General features: G+C 38.2%; 1 protein-coding gene across 1 annotated transcript in view; it reads left to right on the plus strand.

The window, feature by feature from the left end:
• Window positions 1-17,112, plus strand: part of sardh (sarcosine dehydrogenase) — an 89,446-nt gene that overhangs the window by 25,285 nt on the left and 47,049 nt on the right. Inside the window, exons 9-10 of the mRNA XM_073829308.1 lie at window positions 3,209-3,295; window positions 16,015-16,105. Coding sequence (XP_073685409.1) covers window positions 3,209-3,295; window positions 16,015-16,105 — 178 coding nt within the window. The remainder of the gene's footprint in view (window positions 1-3,208; window positions 3,296-16,014; window positions 16,106-17,112) is intronic.

Consider the following 17,112-nt stretch of genomic DNA (forward strand, 5'->3'; position numbering starts at 1 on the left):
TGTTTTTTTTATTATGACAGGAAAGCAAAATCCAGGAATGCAGGAATTTTGGCCCCCTCATCTTGGCAGAATTGTTGTAATTCAGCCACATTGGAGGGTTTTCCAGCTTGAACCGCCTTTTTAAGGTCATGCCACAGCATCTCAATAGGATTCAGGTCAGGACTTTGACTAGGCCACTCCAAAGTCTTCATTTTGTTTTTCTTCAGCCATTCAGAGGTGGATTTGCTGGTGTGTTTAGTATCATTGTCCTGCTGCAGAACCCAAGTTCACTTCAGCTTGAGGTCACAAACAGATGGCGGACATTGTCCTTCAGGTTTTTTTGGTAGACAGCAGAATTCATGGTTCCATTTATCACAGCAAGTCTTCCAGCTCCAGAAGCAGCAAAACAGCCCCAGACCATCACACTACCACCACCATATTTTACTGCTGGTATGATGTTCTTTTTCTGAAATGCTGTTACTTTTATGCCAGATGTAATGCGACACACACCTTCCAAAAAGTTCAACTTTTGTCTCGTCAGTCCACAGAGTATTTTCCAAAAAGTCTTGGGGATCATCAAGATGTGTTCTGGCAAAACTGAGATGAGCCTTTATGTTCTGTTTGCTCAGCAGCAGTTTTCATTTTGGAACTCTGCCATGCAGGCCATTTTTGCCCAGTCTCTTTCTTATGGTGGAGTCATGAACACTGATCTTAACTGAGGCAAGAGTGGCCTGTAGTTCTTTAGATGTTGTTGTGGGGTCTTTTGTGAACTCTTGGATGAGTCGTTGCTGCGCTGTTGGGGTAATTTTGGTCAGCTGGCCACTTCTGGGAAGGTTCACCACTGTTCCATGTTCTCGCCATTTGTGGATAATGGCTCTCACTGTGGTTCGCTGGAGTCCCAAAGCTTTAGAAATGGCTTTATAACCTTTACCAGACTGATAGATCTCAATTACTTACTTTCTCATTTGTTCCTGAATTTTTTTGGATCTCAACATGATGTGTAGCTTTTGAGGATCTTTTTCACACAGGATTTTTTTTCCCTTCATAAAAAACCCTTCATTTAAAAACTGCATGTTATGTTTACTTGTGTTATCTTGGATTAATATTTAAATTTGTTGATGATCTGAAACATTACAAGTGTGACAAACATGCAAAAAAAAAAAAATCAGGAGGCACTTTTTTACACCACTGTATATATATTGTGTTGTGTGTGTGTGTGTGTATATATATATGTGTGTGTGTGTGTGTGTGTATATATATATGTGTGTGTGTGTGTATGTATATATATATATGTGTGTGTGTGTGTGTGTGTGTGTGTGTGTGTGTGTGTGTGTGTGTCTGTCTGTCTGTCTGTCTGTCTGTCTGTCTGTCTGTCTGTCTGTCTGTCTGTCTGTCTGTCTGTCTGTCTGTCTGTCTGTCTGTCTGTCTGTCTGTCTGTCTGTCTGTCTGTCTGTGTTGTAATTTGAGCATGAGGTTTGATTGAGGTTTAATTGCACCACACATTCTCAAGTGGGTCAAGAATAGTCAGAAAAGGCTTTGATTTGCTGTTGTTGAAGCCATGTTTGACACTATAAGATGACCTCTGAAGATGACAGTCAGTCAGAGCGCTTTGGTCATTTCTCTGAGGCGATAGCTCTGTGTGTGTGGTGATATGAATAAGAGCGATGGAAGATGGATAAATAAAATATAGCAGCAGCCTCACCCTCTCCTTTTGCTCTCAAAGAGCAAATGATGCTGAGGAAAACACTTTCTCATGTGGAGTAATGGAAAATGTGTGTCTCTGCTCTTCATCTCTCTTTTTCTGTCTCACCTCTCATTCTGCCTTGCACTCGTGGCCTTTGTTTCTCCTTGCACTCGTTTGCCTTTGCATTTCTCTCTATCGCCGATGCTTTTGAGGGTCATCCTGCAATAGCTTACTACTGAAAGCTTTGACCGTTACGAATAGACCATTAAGTGAGCGCTCAGCAGCGATACATTTTTAAAGAGCCTTTCAGAAAGATCTGATCTGACCCACCAGCAGCACTGTGTGTGCTACAGTTTCCCACCTCTCACCCTTATTTTCTTAGCTTTTGTGCTTTAAAAGACTAGCATTATAAACTCTCACAGCAATTACTTTTCTTCTTGAAGTGATGTTATAGTGTTAAAGTTTTCTTGCAACATAAACCATCTTTTCACTACATGCTAGTCCAGATACAACTGATATACATTTTATAATTTGTCAACAGAAATATTTCAGAATAAAAAAGTTCTGAAATTAACGAAAATAAGAAAAAATGTATACATTTAAAGGACCTTTTTAACAAAACCATGTATCTTTATGTAATCTTTATGTAACTTTATGATAGAATTGCAATTGTATATTAGAGTGCCATACATGAAGGAGAAACACACAAAGAGAGGATACATATAAAAAAATGTTAGGTTTTATGGCAGATATTTAAAGATAACAATGTGACTTCCTTGAGTTTTACCACAGTAAAAAAACAGTACAATACTATTCAAAGTTCAAGGTCTGTAAGGTTTTGGGTTGTTAAATTTGTCTGGAGGAAGTCTCTCTAGTACGGTACCTAGACTATATTTATTTGATGAAAAATAAAATCTATAGTAAATTATCAAATTATTACAATTTAAAAAACCTTTTTATTTGGATATATTTTAAAATGTAATTTTAAAGCAAAGCAGAATTTTCAGCATCATTACTCTTCAGTATCACACGATCCTTCGGAAATCATTTTAATATGCTTGTGCTGCTTCATATTTTGTGGTAAATCTGACTCTTTGATGAATAGAAAGTTCAAAAGAACACCATTTATTTGAAAAAGTAATCTTTTATAACATTATAAATGTATTTACAGTCATTATTTATCAATTTAATCTGATCTTTCTGAATAAAAGTATCTAATCCCAGATTTGTTTAACAATGTTATTATGTTCAGCAGGGTTTTGCCTGCATTTTTACACTTGTATAAAATTTATTTCTGTCCTAATGATGCTTTTATGCCAAATCGACCTTTATTGCATACATGGTAAACATTTTATCAGTTCACACATTCCCCGGGAATATAACCTATGACCGTTACATTGAAGCTTAGTTTCCATTTATGTTCTGGGAGGTTGGAGAGTTTTACATTGAGAACATTGCTAGCATACACTGATCTCTCATTGATCTTACAAATACAGTGTATGGAAATGTATTTTTACCCTTTTTTGTTGCTTTGTTTTATTCCAGAATCGTTCACTGCAGATCACAAGCCCCTGATGGGTGAAGCGCCGGAAGTGAGAGGCTTTTTCCTTGGATGTGGCTTCAACAGTGCAGGTGGGGAATGGAGCTTAACCACATATACACACAGACAAACACACACCTTTCTCCTACCACAGCTGACCAGTGCAAAATGAATTATTTAACCCTGAAACCCTGCAGAGTTCACATGCAAAATTCAATCCCACCCACTTTCCATGTACACGACACCTACTCAAGATCAACGCAACTTGATCTCTGACCCCTGCGTGTCCAATACTAAAGTAGTAATGTCCAATCTGTTGTAGTAATATCCGTTTCTCCCTGTGCAATGCACAGTCCTTCACTAGGGACTGATTTCATCTGTGATGTTGTTTTCACTAGATTTTCATTGTATTTTATTTGTACTGTACTTGTATTATATCACCCAGCACTAATTGCATTACATTTAAATGCAAGAAAAAAAAATGCAAACAAAAGCATTTTGAGGTGATATTTTTGGATGCAGATGGCTCATGATTTTGAAGGTCAGATGAAACTCAGTCCGGATCTGGAGTAATGCTGATTGTGCTCAGCTTGAGGCTGGGTCACCTTGCAGGTCTCAGACATGCTGACAGACAACAGGCCGTGATCGTGTGAACGGATCAGAATACATGGCTATACTGTACGAATCACAGTCAGATATTAGATGCATGCTTGCTTTTTTATGACACATCGATTCCTGACCTCAGCATGCGAAACTCATTTCCTGGAGCGAAAGGAGTATGCGAAGCTGTGATAGCTTATGTTATATGATATATAGCACTTGTCGAAATTCAGACACATTTAGTCATCCCAAACACAAGACGAACACAAAAGACAATGTTTTCATTTGTACAACATTGTTTATTTGTCCACACATTGAAAGTCACAGACTTTTAAAAAAAAATTGTTTATGTTTACATTACCAGTCAAAATTTTTCAGTTTGAATGTATTTTAAAATAAATTTTTTTCCTGTGATCAAAGTTGAATTTTAAGCATCATTACTCCAGTCTTTAGTGTCAAATGATACTTCAGAAATCTTTCTAATATGCTTATTTTCTGCTCAAGAAACATTACTAATTATTATCAATGTTGCAAACAGTTCTGTTGCTTCATATTTTTGTGGAAACTGTGAAAAGTTTGTGGTAAGTAAGATTAAAAAAAATAATGCTTAAATTAATATTTAGAAAATAATACTGTTGTTCAGCAAGTGTGCATTAAATTGCTCTAAAGTGACAGTAAAGACATTTACATTATTAAAAAAAATTAAGTAAATGCAGTTCTTTTGAACTTTCTATTCATCAAAGAATCCTGAAAATCACAGTTTCCACAACATATAACCATTATTAATAATTGAGCACCAATAATAACTGATAATAATTGAGCAGCAATTCAGCATATCACAATGATTTCTGAATGATCATGTGGCACTGAAGACTGTAGTAATGATGTTGAAAATTCAGCTTTGGATCACAGGAATAAATTACGTTTTAATATTTACAATACAAAATAGTTCCTTTAAATTGTAATAATATTTCACAGTATTAATGCTTTTACTGTATTTTTCATTAAATAAATACATCCAAACTTTTGATCACTAGTGTAGGTCATGCAGATTTGAAATGACATGACAGTCAATAAATGATGACATAATTTTCATTTATAGGTCAATATTCAGTTGAGTACAAACCATTATATCATCCTTGAACCATTAGACAAACCATTCAGTCTTGGAAGAAGCATTGAAATCTGTGATTAATCGCACATCTTTTGCTCTTGGAGAAAAATTGTGCATTCTAATACAGAGACGCTCACCCTATGAATGTCAAAACTGTAATGAGAAGTGCTTCAAGTAGGTATTAGCCTGGTACTTACAGCATAAGATGTTGATCAGGGATTCTCCTTGGGTGTGATTGCATCAGAGTGTATGTGTGTGTGTCCATCAGTATGCATGACCACGGAGATGTCGTCCTTTCCCGCTGTTTCCATCATGTCTGCATGTTTGTCTTCAGTTTAGATTTTCCCATTTTCTGTTCTCCTGTTCAATGCTATTCTTACACCACTGGACAGGTGTAAGACAAATATGCAAATGGAAGTTGTCTTAAAGAGTTTCAGGAGTCAAGTCAAGTCACCTTTATTTATATAGCGCTTTTAACAATACAGATTGTGTCAAAGCAACTGCACAGTATTTAAACAGCACAATAGTGTGTAAGTAATGCATTATTGTAAATAATCAATTTTCAGTTAAAGGCAGTTCATCAGTGAATTCAGTGATATCATCATCCAGTTCAGTTCAAATAGTATACGATATCGCTGGAAAGTGTCCCCAACTAAGCAAGCCAGCGGCAAGGAACCAAAACTCCACAGGTGACAGAAATGGAGAAAAAAACCTTGGGAGAAACCAGGCTCAGTCGGGGGACCAGTTCTCCTCTGGCCAGACGAAACCAGCAGTTTGTAACAATGTCTGATTGTAGAGAACTTGTCAGGATCCCGTGGTGTAGCACCGATGGCCGTCTAGGTTGGCGAGGTCTTCATTGATGATCCGTCTCTGGAGCTCATCTGGTTGACATCCACGGTGTAAGGATTAATTAGCTCAAATTTATAATGATTCAAATAAGGAATCGAATCGAAAGATTCGGAACTTGATTAAATTGATTCAGAGTTAATAGATTACACTTCTTAACCATTCGTCCAGCAAAGTGGTCAATTCAGCATACTGTATTAACTCAAAAAGGTTTATATTATGTTCCTGGCCAAGATCACAAATAAACCAAAATATTACGTTAGGAAATTTTAAAGCTGAGGTAGCTTGATCTAAACACAGATAGAACTTTGTGAACATAAAATTCAAGAGACACTTCTTTTAATGAAACAAAGATTTATTGACTACTCTAAGACACAAAACTAATCTCTACTAAACACAAATAAACAAACACACACACACACGCACATTCACACTCACACTCACACTCATACAGTTCCGGGGATGAGAAATTACTGAGTTGAAGAGAACCCCAAATGTTCTAGTATCTTAACTAGTTCTTAGATCGCAACCTTAGAAAATCACAAAAGCAGAGACTTAGCTTTTAACTACTTAGGGAGTATTTTGCACCAGTTTCAGCGAAGTAAACAGAGATCTTGTTACTTGCGTTTGTGCCGGGAACGGGGGTTCCGGGGGCTCGTCTGAGCGAAAGTTCTGGTTGGTTGCTGGTCGATGACGTAGTTTGGGAAATCCCTCGACGTGGAGGAGTAGTTTTCTGGAGCCGATCTTTCGGTTGCCTGGTTACGCAGGTTGATGCGCTGGAAGTTCTTTTGAGTCGGCGTTGCGAGACTTGGAAAAGTTCGGCAGTCACGAAACTTCCGTTCTGTAGAGTTTTGATGGCACCGTTGCGTGCTTGGTCGAGTGGTCGAGCGGTCGAGCGCAGATGGAAAAGCACTCAAACCACAAGAGGCGAAAGGCGTGAGGCGAGAGCTGGGAGCTCTGAGTTCGCTGAGTTCTTGCTGAGTTCGCGAGTTCTGTTAGGAACATGAAGTTTTAAACGGGCCGCTAGGGCACGTCCCACGATGCTGGGATCCAATGGCATTGCTGAAGGGGCGGGTCACGCCACCCCCTTTCCGTCCTGTAATTCCTTCTGGTACGTAACTTATTAGGATATGGATTTCTCTGCAATTTTTTTGTTATTAACTTCAATAAACTATTTCGATGCCTAAAGTATACACCATATCATTTCCTCGTTCATTTTGCTGTGTATCATTCATCCAGACAATTCATTACATATCAAATAAGGCCATATTGCTTGCATGCTAATACATTTGATAACTTCCTTTCCTAAAGGCATATAATGCATAGATTAAACTCCAATGATCACATAAAACACATAATATAAAAGAAAACATGAAAACATATGATACTGTTGAAAAGCTGATTGTTTCTTAAAGATTGTCTCTGCAGTGTACTCAATTGAGACGCTGCGTTGGATTCGGAATGTCAGACGAGAGTGGGACAGGAAGTCCGAAAAACCATGTGAGTCACGCTGGACGCATCATGTGCCATGCCAGCTTAATTTCAGAAGACTGGAGGTTTGTTTCTTAGGTGCTCTGAGACAGAGAGCATTTTCTTCTCTCTGGATGCGTAAGTCGCAGATCTCGACAAAAGCGGTCCATACAATTAGCGTCTGGTGATTATCATGTGATGGTCATGTCTCAGCATTTTGACTGAGAAAGAGGGTCCTTTTGTTTCTTTGGAATATGGCCATTTCTGTTTTGTACGTTGTTCGCCCAAGATTCCTACAACGGCTATTGAAGTCATCTCCAGGTGGTGATCCATGATCTAAGCTGGGTACGGACTGGATCCGGGGGACTGCAGTGACCATCTGATCTGGATACAGGCTGGGTCTGGTGGCTACGGTGACCTCGGAATAAGAATGAAACAGACTAATATTAGCGTAGATGCCATTCTTTTTACGATGCAATGAGTGCATCAGATGTTATGGGAGGTGTTTTCTGTTCCGGTTGACCTAATTAATGCAGCCTAACAATCCTTTAACGGATTTGAATTATAGACAGGACAGCTGGTTAAATTTGCAGACTGTTGGTGTGTACCTGGTGTGTGTGTTGTGTGTGGTAGGAGAAGAGGTCAATCTGAGGCAGATTGTGGCCCATTGGTGACGTGATCTTTAGTATTTTGATCCTCTATCAATCATCAAGATTTCTGCCTCCCAGGTGCCTCTTCTACAGGTAACGAGCTAAGATTAGGAGCAGTCTCTTAAAAGGAGTGGTCCTGATCTCAGCTTGTTATCTGTATAAAGGACACCTGTCCACAGAAGCAATCAATCAGTCAGATTCCAAACTCTCCACCATGGCCAAGACCAAAGAGCCATCCAAGGATGTCAAGGAGAAGACTGTAGACCTACACAAGTCTGGAATGGGCTACAAGACCATCGCCAAGCAGCTTGGTGAGAAGGAGACAACAGTTGGTGCGATTATTCGCAAATGGAAGAAACACAAAATAACTGTCCATCTCCCTCGGTCTGGGGCTCCATGCAAGATCTCACCTTGTGGAGTTTCAATGATCATGAGAACGGTGAGGAATCAGCCCAGAACTACAAGGGAGGATCTTTTCAATGATCTCAGGGCAGCATAGTCAACAAGAAAACAATTGGTAACACACTACGCCATGAAGGACTGAAATCTTGCAGCGTCCGGAAGGTCCCCCTGCTCAAGAAAGCACATGTACAGGCCCGCCTGAAGTTTGAACATCTGAATGATTCAGAGAAGAACTGGGTGAAAGTGTTGTGGTCAGATGAAACCAAAATCAAGCTCTTTGGCATCAACTCAACTTGCCGTGTTTGGAGGAGGAGGAGGAGGAGGAGGAGGAGGAATGCTGCCTATGACCCCAAGAACACCATCCCCAAAGTCAAACATGGAGGTGGAAACATTTTGCTTTGGGGGTGTTTTTCTGCTAAGGGGACAGGACAACTGCATTGCATCAAAGGGATGATGGATTGGGCCATGTATTGTCAAGTCTTTGGTGAGAACTTCCTTCCCTCATCCAGGGCATTAAAAATGGGTCATGGATGGATATTCCAGCATGACAATGACCCAAAACACATGGCTAAGGCAACAAAGGAGTGGCTCAAGAAGAAGCAAATTAAGGTCCTTGAGTGTCCTAGCCAGTCTCCAGACCTTAATCCCATAGAAAATCTGTGGACGGAGCTGAAGGTTCGAGTTGCCAAACATCAGCCTCAAAACTTTAATGACTTGGAGAGGATCTGCAAAGAGGAGTGGGACAAAAGCCCTCCTGAGATGTGTGCAAACCTGGTGGCCAACTACAAGAAACGTCTGACCTCTGTGATTGCGGACAAGGGTTTTGCCACCAAGTACTAAGTCATGTTTTGCGAAGGGGTCAAATACTTATTTCACTCATTACAATGCAAATCAATCATGATGTGTTTCCACTGTCAGACCAGCGTTACTCTAAAAAGCCTCTCTGAAGCAAATGTCACACAACATCATTTTACCAATGAGGGGAAAATTCATGAAAACTATAGCAAAACTAACAGTAGTGGGCATTTTGTCCTTATATAAAGATTTAAAAAGACTCCAGCATTGATATTTTATCAGTGATTTACAATAAAAAAAATGTTAAGTGGCAGTTATTTATTAATTTGTGTCAGAAGTACACATCAGTGATGCTAAATCCAGTTAATCTGTAAAATTCTTTAACATAAAGAGAGAAAACATACTTCGCGGCTGCTCCATTTATTTGTATTCATGCGCAATGCGCAAAACAGAATAGTCCATTGAAGTCCAAAGGTATACGCTTAAAACAATAGAGTAACACTGATAAACCGATATGTTTGCATCAACTTCTTTAGAAAGGAGAATTCATATAATGTGAGGGTGTTATAGCATCTTCCGTCTCACTATATTGTTATTCTTTCACCCTAACCAACATACGGAGCTCACAGACTGAGACGACTCCATTCCCTCCTTCAGGGAACGAGGGTTACATATGTAACCGGGACATTAAGTTATATTAAACATTATTAAACAGATATGAAATGTATTACATATGTGGATGCAGAAGTCCGATATCAACAAAGACACAGGACAAAGACAGAACAAGAAACCAAATAAATACACAATTATGATCATATACAATGCCTTGCGAAAGTATTCATACCCCTTCCTTTTCTTACGTTTTATGTTGCAGTCTTATGTTAAACTGCTTACTTTTTTCCACATCAATCTACACTCCATATGTATAAGTATTCATACTCTTTTCTGGGACATTTGAAATTCATATTGTTTGTAGATGTTACTGCACTTGAATACTCATTTGAATGAGTGAGATTTGGTAAGGTACACACCTCTCAATAATAGGTCTAACAGCTAAAAATCTATAAAACCAAGACCTAAGGCCAAAAGAACTGCTTGTAGAGCTCAGAGACAGGATTGCGTCAAGGAACAGATCTGCAGAATAGTTCAGAAAAAAATTTGCTGCATTAAAGATTCACAGAAGCATGTAGCTTCCATTATCCATAATGGAAGAAGCTTGGATCAACTAGTACTCTGTCTAGAGCTGGCCTCCTGGTCAAACTGAGCAATTGCTAGAGAAGGGCCTTGGTTGGAGTGGTGACCAACAACCTGATAGTCACTGTAGTTGAGCTTCATGATCATATATGCAAATGGGAGAAACTTACAGAAGGACAAACATCGCTGCAACACTCCACCAATCTGGGCTTTATGGTGGTGTGGCCAAACTCAATCCTCTCCTCAGTGAAAACATGAAAACCCACTTGGAATTTGCAACAGAGCACCTTAAGGACCCTCTGACTGTGAGAAACAAGATGAACCTCAAATCCAAGCATCATGTATGGAGAAAACCAGGCACTGCTTATCACCTGCAGAGTACCATCCCAACAGTGAAGTATGCTGGTAGTAGCCTCATGCTGTGGGGCTGTTTTTGAGCTGCAGGGACTCAGGGACTCGTCAAAGTAGAAGGAAAGCTCAACACGGCAAAATATAGAGATAGCCTTAATGAAAACCCAGTCCAGAGCATTCAAAACCTCAGACTGGGCAGAAGTTTCCCCTTCCAAAAGGACGATGACCGATGCCATGTGAATAATGATGTGATTATATCAGAATAAGTTAGAAACTATTACACTAAATAGACTAAACTTTTAATGTTTGTGGAGAAAGCAATCCTGTAATTTATTGCAGCAAGATCAGTGGAGGTAAAATATCACTCAAGATGGTCGACAAAGAGAGGAATTAACCAAATAAATTGGCTAAAATAATTCAGTGTAATGAACATTGGATTAGCTGTTAGCTTAGCAACATGTTAACACCAAACTACACACTGTAAAAACGTTTCACCAGTTTCAACTTAATGTAAATTTAGCAGCTGCCTTAAAATTTTAAGTTAAATCAACTTAAAAGTACAAGTCATTTTAACTCATTTTATTGTAGTGAGTTGAAATGACTTACTGTAGTTTTAAGTTGATTTAACTTAAAATTTTAAGGCAGCTGCTGAACTTAAGTTTTTAAGTTGAAACAGGGCAGAGCATTTTGAATCAGTTCCCTCATAAGGTTCCACAGTTAAGATCACAGGTGTTTATCAGCTGAATTCATAGTTTTTCTTAGTAATGGACCAAAATTTTGCCAAGTGAAAATATTGGTCTGGAAACGAATATTCTGTATTTTATGTAACATACATAAAAAAAATACGTTGTTTGGGTCAAAATTATAAATTGTTCTTTTATACCAAAAATCATTAGGATATGAATGAAATATCATGTTCTAATTACTTGATTAGTAATATTCATAGCTAAGAACTTTCTCAGTATTTAGATTTTTTTGCACCCTCAGATTCCAGATTTTCAAGTAGTTGAATATTGATCAAATATTGCCATATCCTAACAAACCATACATCAATGGAAAGATGATGTATAAATCTCAATAAAAAAATGACCCTTATGACTGGTTTTGTGGTCCAGGGTCACAAATCACCCGTAGCAGATCTATACAGGTGGAGCTGGGGAAGGTGGAGGGTTTCTAAAGCACACTGCAACTGCTACAGCAAGCACTAGCTAAGTATTTATATAAGGTGGAGCCACAGAGCCACACCCACCTATTACATAATCGTCATGAACCAATGGCATTTAAAAGAAGTTTATCAGTTGGAGGGAAGTTTTCCTGGAAAATGTGTGGTGTTATTTCAGACCATTGAGACAAACTCCAAAACACCTGTTTTGGCCAGATTTTGTTCAAAATGATTTCAGGGCCTTTAGGATGCTGTCTTAGAAGGCAGCTGCCTATGTAGACAGCAGTGTAGTTCTCTAGGTTTTGAAACAGAGCCATGTATTCTCATGCGCCTACACACACATTTATGTGACCGGCATGTCTCATATAGCGCTCTGAAGCTTCCTTCTCTCTCAACCTCTTTCTCTCTTTCATTTTATTCCCCCTTGTTTTCCTTCTCATCTCCCCTGACATTTGCAGAAATACCACTAGTGATTTGGTCGCTGCTTTGATGAAGAAAAAGAACTGGTGTGTGTGACCTGAGAGGAAAACATACAGAGGAAAATCTATCCACATGGTAGCATTAACTCATGCAATGTTGAACTCTCGTTCCTGCCCCAACAGTTCAGCTGTAGCTCAACACAGACCAAAGACTAAATGATGTTGAGGCTCTGCAGTCATCAGGGAGGCTCAAGTTCTGCCTAGGCTGATTTCTAGTGATGTAAATATTGGAGAGCCACAGCCCTGCGGAATTCAGCTCCAACCCTAATTAAAACTCAATTGCCTGTAGCTTTCTAGTAACCCTTCAGACCTTGATTGGGTTGTTCAGGTGTGTTTGATCAGGTTTGAAGCAAAACTCTGCAGGGCTGCAGCTCTCCAGGACCGACGTTCGCCACCCCTGGTATAGACCAATTTGGAGTAGACGTCACAGTTACTGTACGTCACTTGCAGCTGTGCACGCTTTGTGGTGGCAGAAAAACACTGGTAATAAGTGGAGGGAAACGGGTAAAATCCATGGAATAAGAGAAAAAATATATTGTTGTGCCTTAGAATGTCAGAATTGGAATGCAAATAATTTTTCTAGAATATTGTCGTCAAAGACGCCATTTGAAGCTAAACTAAGACAGTAGGTCTACATAATATTCATATATTAAATTAGCACTACAGTTATAGCATGAAATACTATTTTAAACTATAACATTATTTATAACATACCTATTTTATGTCACTCTCAATTCTGACTTTTTTCTCTGCTGTAAATAAACAGCAATTCTGAGGAAAGAAAGCCAAAAGTGTGAGATATAAACTTTGATTTTGAGTGAATGACGAATAGTTTTTTCTTATCATAATTGGAAGATATAATAATAAAGATATATATTTTGTGAGAATTGCAAGATTAAAGTCAGAAGTATACACTAAAATTTACCTTTTTTATTCTATTATTCCATGGCTTCCATTGACCGCTACTTGAAAACTGTAATTTTGCTGAAAACTGCCACCAGATAGGCTTCTCACACAAAAAAATCATCACTGTTTGCAAACATGGAAATTAGTCTATAATGATATGAACTGAATCTTTTGCTCAACCTACTTGAGGAAGTTTCAGGGTTGGGTGGGAAGAACAAAACTGTAAATTTCCTAAACACTACTGAAAATGTTTTTGCATCACAGTTTCTTTTTTCTGTTGTTTTTCTATTAACACACGCTAAACAGACGTTTGACTTTCTCTTGCATCTTTTCCAGTGTCTTGTGCATGACACATACAGGCCTCTAAATTATTAACATGATCAAAACTTTGCTGAAAAAGCAGTTGTTTACAATCTACTGCATGCCTTATGACTTTTTTAGCAAGTCAAAGAATTTTTTGTTTAATCGTTAAAACTTCTCCCCTGTAGCTGTGCTACATGTGTCTTTTTGCTATGAAAACTGTACTGATTTTATGAAGAATGACATGAGAATACCTTTGATATTGTTAGTATTATTTCAAGATGAATATTTACAGGACTGAAGCTTAGGTTTACTTGATAATCTAAATATAATTTTCGATGTGATTCTTTAAGGTCTTTTTGGTTAAATCCCTCAGTGGTTGTGTAAAATAACACCCTTTTTACCATGTCAAAAACAGCTCTGTTCACAGTGAGCCATTTCTGTGCATGACTCTTTAAATGATAATGAGCTCTGCTGACTCCACCCCTCTTTTCTGTTTTTGTGTATTCGGTGGTGCATTAAATGAAAATGAAGACTCTTATGTTCACTTTTACATCCAAAGTTATAGATTTGTATACAAAACACCTGCATTGCTTACGAAACATTGCTGTCACTACAGCTGCTCGAGCACAGAGAAAATGTACAATTTTGTGAGTACAATTGCCTGAGGGCGGAAATATGCTAATACGGGACAGTCCATTAGTAGTCATGGGCGGGCCTTGAGCAATGTCTTGATAATAATAATAATAATAATAAATCTGAATTGCCAGATATAAACTCTGAATTGCGAGACAAAAGAAGCAGAATTCTAAGTTTACATCTCACAGTTATATCTGTTTTCTCAGAACTGCGAGATGTAAACTCGCAATTGCAAGAAAAGTCAGAATTGTGTAATAAAAAGTTGCAATTACATTTTTTATTTTTTTATTTAGTGGCAAAAACAAACTTATTATATTCTCACTATATCATACATTATAAAAGATGTATGACACCCAACTATTTAAACTTTAAAAAAATGTTTTTTAAACTCACCCCTTGTCATCCAAGATGTTAATGTCTTTCTTTCTTCAGTCGTAAAGAAATTGTTTTTTGAGCAAACCATTTCAGGACTTTTCTCCATATAGTGGACTTCTTTGGTGCCCCCGAATTTGAACTTCTAAAATGCAGTTTAAATGCAGCTTCAAAGGGCTCTAAACGATCTCAGTCGAAGAAGAAGGATCTTGTCTAGCAAAACGATCAGTTATTTTCTTTAAAAAAGTACAATTTACACACTTTTAAACCACAAATGCTCATCTTGTCTAGCTCTGCCATGCGCATGAATACTCTGTGCACTCCGGTTCAAGACAGTTAGGATAGGTCACTGTTTAGTAAAGGGCTTTTGACCTTCTTTGCACATTCACTTTGTAAACACTGGGTCGGTCCTTTTGCAGATGTCGATGTAGGACGATTTCGAAGTTGGAGGAGAAAATGAGATAAGAGTTTTTCGACATATCCTAACTGTATTGAACCAGAGTGGACAAAGTATGCATGTGCATTGCAGAGCTAGACAAGACAAGCATTTGAAGGTTAAAAAGTAGATCAATTGTAAAAAATGTTTTAGAAAATAACCGATCGTTTCACTAGTTAGACCCTTCTTCCTCGGCTGGGATAGTTTAGAGCCCTTTGAAGCTCCATTTCAACTGCATTTTGAAAGTTCAAATTCGCGGGCACCATAGAAGTCCACTGTACAGAGAAAATTCATGAAATGTTTTCCTCAAAAAACATAGTTTCTTTACGACTGAAGAAAGAAAGACTTGAACATCTTCAATGACAAGGGGGTAAGTAAATTGTCTCTAGATTTTATTCTGGAAGTAAACTAATCCTTTGAACTTTTTCATTTTTCTGCATCTCACGTTTTGAAACACAAAAACTCATTTTCTGTGAATGGCATCAAAGACAGCTCTTAAAGCAGCTTTTCTCAGTGTCTGATTTGTCATGAAAGCTCTCGAAATGCTTCTCGTGGCATGTGGGATGCCGAGTGTGTAAGAGATAAAGAAGTGACTCGGCATGGAATTCAAGGCGGCCATTACTCAGCAACTCTGTGGACGCTGGCTAATGTTAATGCAGTCATCAGCCAGCTAATGAGCCAAATGTCCTTTAGAGACACCGCCAGCATCTCCTCAGGCACTCACTACGACTCTTACACTCCAAGATCCTGTCGTCGATTCGTTTCACTCCCCCTTTGATTTGTTTCTCACTTCACAATGTCCTTCATTCCTCCTTGGCATGGCTCTGCTTCTGTTCATTATTCCACTCCTGCCTGCTTAGAGCTCGCAAAGATTGATTCGCTCTGACAGTACAACTCTGCTGGGTATCGTTCATGATAAGTTGATTGGCAGCTGTCAGTCACATTGTTTCTAGAGAGGCACTTTGTAGCTTGGGTAAACGGTGTGTAGGATTTATACACAAGTTTGACTGATTGTCTGAAGTAGGATAAAGTTGACAGACAGTTATGAATGTGGTGGGATGATGATTGACGTATGCTTTGTGATTTGATTGGCAGGTATGATGTTAGGAGGAGGATGTGGCAAAGAGCTGGCTCACTGGATCATTCACGGGCGTCCTGAGAAAGACATGTACGGATATGATATCAGGTACGTTTTGTGCAAACAAGTGTTTCTGTGAGTGCTATTAATCTTTTTTTCAAACGATGGGAGGTGGGAAATTTCAACATTTTAAGTTGGACGTGATTCAGTGAGTCAAGAACGATTCAATGAGTTAGTTGTTAGATGATTCAAACCAATGACTTCTTATTGACTCACTAAAAGATCATAAAAGTCATTAGTTCATGGTTCAGTCTAGAGCTGCTCAATTAAAGGCATAGTTGATCCAAAAATTAAGATTCAGTCATTATTACTTACCCTCATGTCATTCCAAACCCATAAGACACAACTGACACATTCAAGGCCAAGAAAGGGCAAGGAAAACAAAAATAACTTTATTCAACAATTTCTTCTCTCTCTTAAGCCTCTGGTGCTCTCCAGTCACTTTTGGCAAAAAAAAAAAAAAAAATAAAATATATATATATATATATATATATATATATATATATATATATATATATATATATATAATATTTGAATTTTGTAGAAAAATTGTAGCTTCGTCGGAATGGTACGAAAGAAGGTGACTTTTATGGCACTTGTTATGTGTACTAGAAAAAATTAGGGCATGATTCAAAGAAGCTAAGTGGTCGTGAAAAAAAAATAGTTACACTTGTGGTCTTCGCTGTCAAAAATGTACTACAATGATAAATTATCTACAAATCCGCCACAAAAAAAAAATACACAGCAATGAAGGGGTGAAACTCTAAAACATCAAGAGTGCAAAACCAACACATCCACTGACGCACACACCTGTGAACTGGTGTGACTGTAACACAGTAAATATGACAAATAAAATCAATAATTCAACTACAATGTGGTAGGGCTGGACAGTAATTCGATATCAATATATATCGCGATAGAATTTTTTTCAATAACGGTGATACGATTTTTAAACCCATTTCCGATATTTCGATATACATTTGCATATATATATATATATATATATATATATGTTATTATGTGGGGCACTTTTTATGATCGATGGATGCACTTTT

Source organism: Garra rufa, chromosome 23 (genome assembly GCF_049309525.1).
Source record: "Garra rufa chromosome 23, GarRuf1.0, whole genome shotgun sequence".
In the NCBI taxonomy this organism is placed as follows: Eukaryota; Metazoa; Chordata; class Actinopteri; order Cypriniformes; family Cyprinidae; genus Garra; species Garra rufa.